Here is an 8,563-nt window from a genome sequence, read left to right as displayed (position 1 = left end):
ATGTATTTTCCACATAGTACGTGCAGTGCTTATGCAATGACGAGGAGTCTCAAAGTGTAGGCAGAAATACCACCTCGTCTGTCCCTTGTTATCTGAAGGAGCCCTTGGCATCAACCTGGTCAGTTAGTGATCTGTGGGCAGAAAATAAAGCCGGGTAAACGTAGAGCTGGATGCCTGATGGACAAGAAAAAGAACAGAAAAGACCCTGCGATTACAAAAAAGAAATCAAGGGCACTCCAAGAATTTTTCAGTCTGAGAGGTGGGAAGCTGAAAGAAGGGAAAATTTACCTAAGGGAAATAATTTCAAGGCCAAGCCAGAAAGGAGAAGCACTTGGAATGGGGTAGGACACAGAGGAGGAGACAGTGAATGCTTTATAGGTAGCAAGAGTTTTCTGATAGTTTTAAAGAACTCTCCTCAGTACCATAAGAAGACAATATCTCAGAATGAAAAAGAAAGGAAAGAAATAATAAATTCAAATTAGTGAAAGCACCCTTCTGCGTATGTGGCTGTGGTTCCAGTTCAGAACGACCATCATAATAGTAGAAGGGACTGTGAGTGTTAAATCCAGGATCCCAGATGACAATCTCTTTTCCTGGGAGTTCACTCAAGCACTCAAAGTCATATCATTATAACATCACCTGTCTCCTGTTTTTTTGTTTGTTTATTTGTTTGTTGTTGTTTTTATATACTGAGGATTGAATTTAGGACCTTGTGCTTGCTTCAAGGGTGGAACCACTGGGGCTAAATCTCCAGCCTTGACTCCTGTCTTTTTCCTATATCAGACAAGTTCCTAAGGCAGAGTTGCCTCTGCAGACTGGTACTGGGACATTGGTTTCCCTTTAGGGGAGAACAGAAGTAGTGAAATCATCCATGAATTAAATAAAGTCTTATAGGGAAAAGGCTTAATAAATTTTAAAAGAATGAGACTGAGGATGTAGCTTAGTGGTAGAGACCCTGCTTTGCATGTGTGAGGCTCTGGTTTGATCCTAGTGCTGCAAATAAAATAAAAATAGGAATGGATTTTAAAATGAAACTCTACCAAACTCCATTGTTTCCTTTAGTCAGCTGTTTCTCACAACATAACACTCTACTCTTACCCTAGGTAGCCCCAAATCCTCATTTCTAGTAACTGACAATATTAACTGAATTCTTATTTCGTGTAAACATTTTATTTAACACTTCACAAACATGCATTAAACCCTCACAATCAGCTCACTAGACAGGAACTGTTACTATCTTCATTTTGCAAAATAGGAATCAGAGGCTTAAAGGGTTAAGTGATTTGCCTAAGGACACAAAGCTATTTGGCCAGCAAAGCCACACCGCAGACACAGATCTGTTAGATCCAGCTGAGCCGGTACACGACTACCACACAATACCATCTCTATCTTCTACACTCAGAATAATTCCCTCCTCTCTAGCTCAAAGATTCTCTCTTTCATAAAATCCTGCTAGTGTAAATTCACTAATCATTCAGCATAACAGTAATAGCACCTCATTTCTGTGCAGATGTTAATATGTATGGATGTCATGTTAATGTTTACTTATCACGTGTCATTTATTTATTTAGTTATTTATTTAATTAGTCGTTTTTCAGTACTGGGGATTTATTTAGTTGTTTTCTAGTATTGGGGATTGAACCTAGTACTGAATTTGAGATATTGGTGGTGCACACTTGTAATCCCAGCACTCCAGGGGCTGAGACAGGAAAACTGCCGCAAGTTCAAGGCCAACCTAGCTACATAGTGATGTCAAGGCTGGCCTGGAATCTATAAACCCTGTCTCAAAAAGGAAATGAAAGGGCCAGGTATTTAGCCCACTGGTTCTGCTGCCTGCCTTGTAAGTGCAATGGTCCTGAGTTCAATCCCTGGTACCAAATAAACAAAAAGAAATGAAAGAAAAATTTGAGACAAGGTCTTGCTAAGTCACTGAATTGCCCAGGCTGGACTTCATTTTATGATCTTCCTACCTCAGCCTCCCAGAGTGTTGGGATTATAGGCATGTGCTACTACACCTGGGTTTTGTTTTTTGTCTTTTTGTTTTTATTAGTACTTTATAGGGAAATGGAAATTCCAAAGACCCCTGCAGTGGTCCTGGCCTCTTGCAAGCCAGAGATAGGAAAGTGGGAATTAAAAGAAACACAGAGACAGACTTGAGAGAAATTGAGTCTTGGGCCGATCTAAGCTGCTCTGGGCAGCAAAGACAAAGGATACCAGGACATTCAGTGTTTATTCATTACAAGTATGGGAAGGAGGGAAGCTGGGCAGGCCTTGGGACACCTGCTGATAACAAGTATCAGACTGGCAGGACTGCAGAATGAGGGAGGGCACAAGCATGTCTTTGCTGAAGAGAGCAAACAGTTAATTCAGAGGGGAAGAATTTAGTTGGAGTCAGTTGACCTTGACTAGGAGTCAACTCAGACTCTGCTACTTCCAACGTAACACAGCTAAATCATGGAGGGGCAAGAAGCTTGTGCCACTATAGCCTGCTATTACTGGACAAAGGTGTCTGTCATAGTACTGGAGACTGAACACAGGCCTCATGCATGTTAATTTAAGCAAGCACTCTACCACTGACTATAACCCCCAGTCTGTATGTTTTTTATTTACAAAGAGGTTCTGCATTCCATGCTTTCTTTCCACCCACTCTCTAAATTTTTCTCGTGTTTTTGTTTGATCTAAAACAACTGCCTAAAATGACTTCCTATGGCCTTTTCCCTTCTTCACCTGGATAACTCCCTTTTCTTTAAGGTCCTTTTAAAATACCCCCTGTCATGCCTGGCCTGAATGAGACCTCCACAGCAAACATTCCATTTTTCTGCAAACAACAGGCTACTCTCAATAAATAGGACAGATGGCCATAAAGAAAATTTAGGATGGAGTACACAACCTCCCCAGCTCCGAAGAGTGCAGTATTATCTGCCTGTGCTGACCACCCTTGGACTCTCAATCATACACATTCCATTCCAGACTGCAGCCCTCTTTTCAAGCCCTATATAAAGTTAATTTGTCTCCCAGCTAGCTGATCTTTCTCTCTCACTAACCCCCCCACACCGTGTGTGTTAGCTCTTCCACACGTGAATGAAATAAATTCAGCTCTTCCCAGCTTGCTGCTGAAATCTGCCTTGGCTTTCAGTCCCTGTTCACGCCTAAACAGGAATAAAGCTTTTTCTCACACAAAGTTTGTGTCTGAGTGGCCTCTCACATACCTTTTATACCACCTACCACTGTGATCTTTGTCTTACTGTCCCTGGCACAATTCCTTACACCTGTACTGTATTTTGTGTGCTACCCAAATATTTCTTACCATATTCAAGTACTTTAATTCATTCTGTATTATTTACTGAGAACTACTATGTACCCAGCTCAGGGTGGGTGGCACCGGTACAAACACAAATAAAATAAGAACAGACCCTTATAGCAATTACTGTTCTTGTGCTTTCTTCCTACATTAAATTGTGAGCTTTTCAATAGAGGGCGTTATCTTCACCTCTGTTGCTAGCAAAAGTCAGGTATATACAGGGCATTGTTTGTCTATTTATGTACTTATTTCCAAAATTCTGCATTATCTATGCTAAAAATATCCCTATCTTAAATCTGTTAGCTTCTTAAGTTATTCCTTTGATAAACCCTGGAATGCAGGGCCCAAGATCCCCTTTAAGAATGAAGGACTCAAAAAAAAAGAAAAGAATGAAGGACTTATTACCCCAGCTGTTTGGAATAGAAATGCTGCTGCAGGTGAGCCTAGGATATGGGGGTCACACACCCTTCCCAAGGAGCCCCTATCCAGTGCCTGATCCATGCAGGTATGTAAACACTCACCCCTGCCTCCCCAACTGAAGATATATTTGAAGGCTGGATATGTTATACTCAGTTGCTAGAGATTATAGAGAATCACCACACTCTGAGCCGAATTTGAGTTCTTTTTTGCTCAGCAGTCCAGAGCAGCTCATGCCCAAAAAACTCTTGATGATGAAAAGCAGCTTGTGGGATTCTTTTAAGGGGCTCTTCTAGTTGGGGAGGGCTCAGGGACAGGGGGAGCACAAGTGGAATTTCACAGGAGCAGAACTTTGCTAAATTAGTGGGGGTCAGGGGAACTTTCATACAGTTTAGTTGAAACAAAATATCACACAGATGTGGAGTATTCTGTTTACATGGTTGTAAAGATAACGTAGTTGCTACTGCTGTATCAAATGGGAAGGTCACACAGATAACATATAGTTGCAGACTGCTCTACCAAACAGGATGGGGCAGTCTGTCATGCATTAACTAAAGGGACTCCCGAGGGTTCTCTCCCAAGGGGGAGGCGACCACTCCGGAATCACTCAAATTTACACAAACGGGATCAGATTGGCTATCACAATGAAACCTTCACCATATCACAGGTCTACTTCTCCTGCCCAGTTTTGCTTTCTTCACTTCCCTCAGTACTGATCCCAAGATCACTTCCTAATAAATGTCCTTCTGCTGTCTCAGAGGTGGCCTCTCTTGTTACTTCTTTCAGTAACTTGAAATCAAAGTTGCTGAAGAGTAATCTGTGCTTACTCCACTTCCTCACCTTCCTTGATTTCTCTACCCCTTGTGGTCTCTTCTGGAAATTCCTGTCTCATCGGCTATCTTGAGATCATCATTGACCATCTATATTGAGAACCAACTCTCTCTTCATCTCCATATCTGAAATGTTGAATTACTCCTCTTACATTTGACTTCTATTATATTATGCTCTCTGGGCAGTTCGCCTCTTTGAATTGTTTTTTCTGTAGTCCTTTAATTGCTACTTCTCCTCAACTCCTTTTTTTTTTTTTTTTTTTTTTTTTTTTTTTTTGGTATTGGGAATTGAACTCGGGTCCTTGTGCTTGGGATGAAGGCGGAGGAACCACTGAGCTAAATCCCCAGCCCCTCGTTAACTTCTTTCTCCTCTTTCTTAAATGTAGGCATTCTTGAGGTTCAGCCCTTAGTCCTCTTCTAATTTTTCACAATTTCTCTGCAACTTCAGCCCAGTAATACTGGAGACACATCTGAGATTAGAGACATTCATGGGACAAGATGGAATAGTGGAAAGAGCAACCTCTCCACGTAAACCTTGACTTGAAGTACAAGTCCAGCCAGCTGAGGAACTGTGGGAAAGCCGGTAAATCTTTGTGTTTCATTTCTACCTCTGAAGTAAGCCTCACACACCTCACAGAGAACTTTTTAGTACCTAAATGCACCAATGTCTTCGATTGCCTCCTCTGTTTTACATGTTGTACCTGTGCTGTAACATGCTTGCTCTGCCTATTCTTCACCTGGCTAAATTCTACTCACTCTGTAGGCTCACTTTAGATGTTCCTTCTAGCAAAGAGCCTCCCATGACCCTCTTTCAGGGTGAGTTTGGCTCTTCATATTGCCCCACAAATCTGTATTGAACCCTGCCCTTCCCAAGTGTTGACCCACTGAATTGCTTTTGCCCATTAGTTGTCTGTGTCCCTCACGGAAGATGAAGTCTTGGTCCTGTTCACTGTCACATCTACAGGGAGGCCTCTAAGTCTGGCAGCCTCCCTTCCCAACCATGGCTTTGTGTTACCTTCTTGACAATGACTCCAAAATGTCACTCTATAGCTACTTTCTCTGAGCTTTAACTACCTGTTGTGATTACTTTTTAGTATTTTCTCCCTGATGTCCAACTAGAAGTCAATACTGGCATATCACAGACTATCTTTCTTGCTACCCAAACCAGCAGGCTCTTATATATTTCCTATGTTCTCAACATCTGAGACTTCAAGCCTACAAATCCTCACAGACTTCTCAGGCTCCCTTACATCAAATAATAGATACTTTTTTTATACCTTTAGCAAATACACAATAGTGCCAGGCACTGGGCTACGCACTTGGATATAGTAATGATCAAAACCCACAATGTTCCTGCTCTCAGAGAACTTACATTCTGTGATGGAGACAGAACATTAAAAACTCATAAATAGAGCTGGGCGTGTAATCCTGTAATCCCAGCACTCGGGAGGCTGAGGCAGGAGGATTGTTGTGAATTCAAGACCAGCCTGGGCTACATAGTGAGTTCCAGGTCAGTCTCAACTACATAGTGAGACCCTGTCCCAAAAAACAAAAAGCAAAACAAAACACAACAAAACTCAATATATGGGAGTAGTAGCTTCTATTTTAAAAAGAAAATTTAAAAGCAGAATAAATAATTTCAAGAAATAGAAGTGGAGATAAAAAGCATTTTAAAAGGGTTGGTTAAGAAAACTTCACGCAGTGATTTAGAAGCATAAATCTTACAGAAGTAAGAAAGCAAGTTATATAGCCAGGCATGGTAGTGCAGCTCTCTAGAGGCTGAGACAGGATGAGCACCATGGTAAATTGGGCTACAGGGTAAATTCAAGACCAGATTGAACTACACAGTAAGACCCTGTCTCAAACAAACAAACAAAAACAAAATCAAACAAATAAAAAAAGGAAAGTCAGGTTACTATTTTGGAAAGGATTTGTAGCTAGAGGGGGCAGCAAGTCCAAAAACTCTGGAGCAACACATGTGCTGTATTAGCATATATATTTGTTTGTTTGGGTTTTTTTTTTTCGGTACCAGGGATCGAACTCAGGACCTTGTGCTTGCAAGGCAGGCAGCGAAACCACTGAGCTAAATCCCTGGCCCTAGCATATATATTTGAATTTGACTGGAACACATTACCCTTTATTTTTCTACATCGAAACAATAATTTTATTCACAGTATCAAAGGGCAAACTCCTTGAGGTCTTTCTAGGTTGGTGGTGTAGATCAGCAGGCCTTGGATTCAATCTCCAGTACTGAAAAAAAACACCCTTGAAATCGTTCTGATATTGATTCAGGTGCTTATGGATCTTGCCTAATGTGCAAAGGTCCCCAGATCCAGCATACTTCCAAGCAGGGCCTTCCTTGCTCCTCTAGGAGCCAAATGCAGGAGCAGCTCTGTATACAGCTGGAGCAGAACACTGCGTGAAGCTCCCATGGTGAACCTGGAAGGCAGGGCTCCCGGCTGACCTTGCCAAAGCTGGCTGAGGAGACCTTCCTTCAAAGGCTTTCCTTAACTGTCCTTTCACTCTAATTGCTGTGGACGTGCCTGGCCACACTGAGTGGCTCCCAAGGGTGGTTCCTGCTGATCCTGGGTAAAGGTCTCCTTATTTGGAGCCAAGGACTCAAAGTAAAAAATACTCTGATCTCAACCTTAGCGAAGGTTACGTTTCCTGGAGGAGGAGAAACGTGGGGCGGGGAACCTTTGTAGAGGGTGGGAGGCAGAGGGAGGAGTCAGAAGGCAGGAGACTCACCCTCCTTAATCGATGGGCGACAGTTTCCCTGAACTTGGAACCCCTACCGCTGATCCCTACTGGGCACTACTCTTCACGCAGCGATGCCCTTCACCTCGAATTGCACTGACTTCTGAAGCGCTTGACGTTCATTCTTCACTGTCTACGATAGATCTGGATGGCTCTCCCTTTTTTATTGTAGGTCGTACCCTTTTCATATCTGTATTAATTTTCAGAGAGTATAAATACTGACATCAACAGTATGTTCTTCAGGTATCTCAGCGCCTACCTTAATTGCCCACTACAAACAGACGCTGATAATGCCTTTTTGATGAAGATTATGACTGCAATTACCAAACTCAGAGGCTATTTTTTACAATTTGGAATATGCCCCCGGACCTGCTAACCTTCACTCTTACAAGCTTTTCTCACAAAGTGTTGTCAGGAACTTACCCAAAACTTTTCAGTTTGGTGGTCAGAGGACTTAGGTCCTAAACTGAGGATTCACCAACTTCTATGTAACTCCGTGCTTCAATTCCATAATCTTCTAGTGCAAAACAGAAAATGTGCACAGAGCTCGAGATTAAGGAAGAGTGGTAGAATAAGAAAGCAGGTATGAAGGGGCTTTAAATGCAGGACTATGTATCCTGCCTTTCAGGCCTTTTGAGATACTCCATGTTCATCCCTAGAGAATGGGCGTGGTGGCACAGGCCTGTAATCCCAGCACTAAGGAGGCTGAGTCTGGAAGATCACAAGTTTGAGCCCAACCTAGGCAATTTAGCAATTTAGTGAGAACTTGTCTTAAAATAAAAAATAAAGAGGGCTGGGGATGCAGCTCAGTACAAGGCCTGAGTTTCAAGGAGTACGGGAAGATAAAAGTGGCTGGTGGATTAGCTCAGTGGTAAATTGCTTGCCTAGTATATTCTAGGCTGTAGGTTCAATCCTCGGTACTACAAAAACCTAAAATAAAATTTGAAAATTGGCTATAACGAATATCAAAAATTTCTACCTAAAAGTTACCTTAAGCTTAAAATACAAGTGTTCACAAAATACGATGAATGTTTACATTTTTAAAAATTTTTATTAGTGCTAGTTCACACCTGTAATTCTACCACTGAGAAGGCTAAAGTGGAGGATTGCTGTCAGTCTGGACCAGTCTGAACTACACAGTGAGTTCAAGGCCAGAACTACACAGCAAAATCCTGCCTGAAAGAAATCCCTCAAAAATTTTTATTATAATAACAGACGCATTGCCATTTATCCCCCTCAAAATACTACCTCTTACTTT

General features: G+C 41.9%; 1 protein-coding gene across 1 annotated transcript in view; it reads right to left on the bottom strand.

Moving 5' to 3' along the window:
• Positions 1-6,980, bottom strand: part of LOC104860350 (natural resistance-associated macrophage protein 2) — a 16,236-nt gene extending 9,256 nt beyond the window's left edge. Inside the window, exons 1-2 of the mRNA XM_033767107.1 lie at positions 6,890-6,980; positions 5,826-5,923 (exon numbers count right to left, since the gene is read on the bottom strand). Of these exons, the coding sequence (XP_033622998.1) occupies positions 5,826-5,923; positions 6,890-6,980 (189 nt within the window). The remainder of the gene's footprint in view (positions 1-5,825; positions 5,924-6,889) is intronic.
• Positions 6,981-8,563: the final 1,583 nt, after the last annotated feature.

Source organism: Fukomys damarensis, unplaced genomic scaffold, assembly GCF_012274545.1.
Source record: "Fukomys damarensis isolate Sample0158 unplaced genomic scaffold, DMR_v1.0_HiC HiC_scaffold_22, whole genome shotgun sequence".
NCBI lineage: Eukaryota > Metazoa > Chordata > Mammalia > Rodentia > Bathyergidae > Fukomys > Fukomys damarensis.
This window is presented reverse-complemented; position numbering and strand designations above follow the sequence as displayed.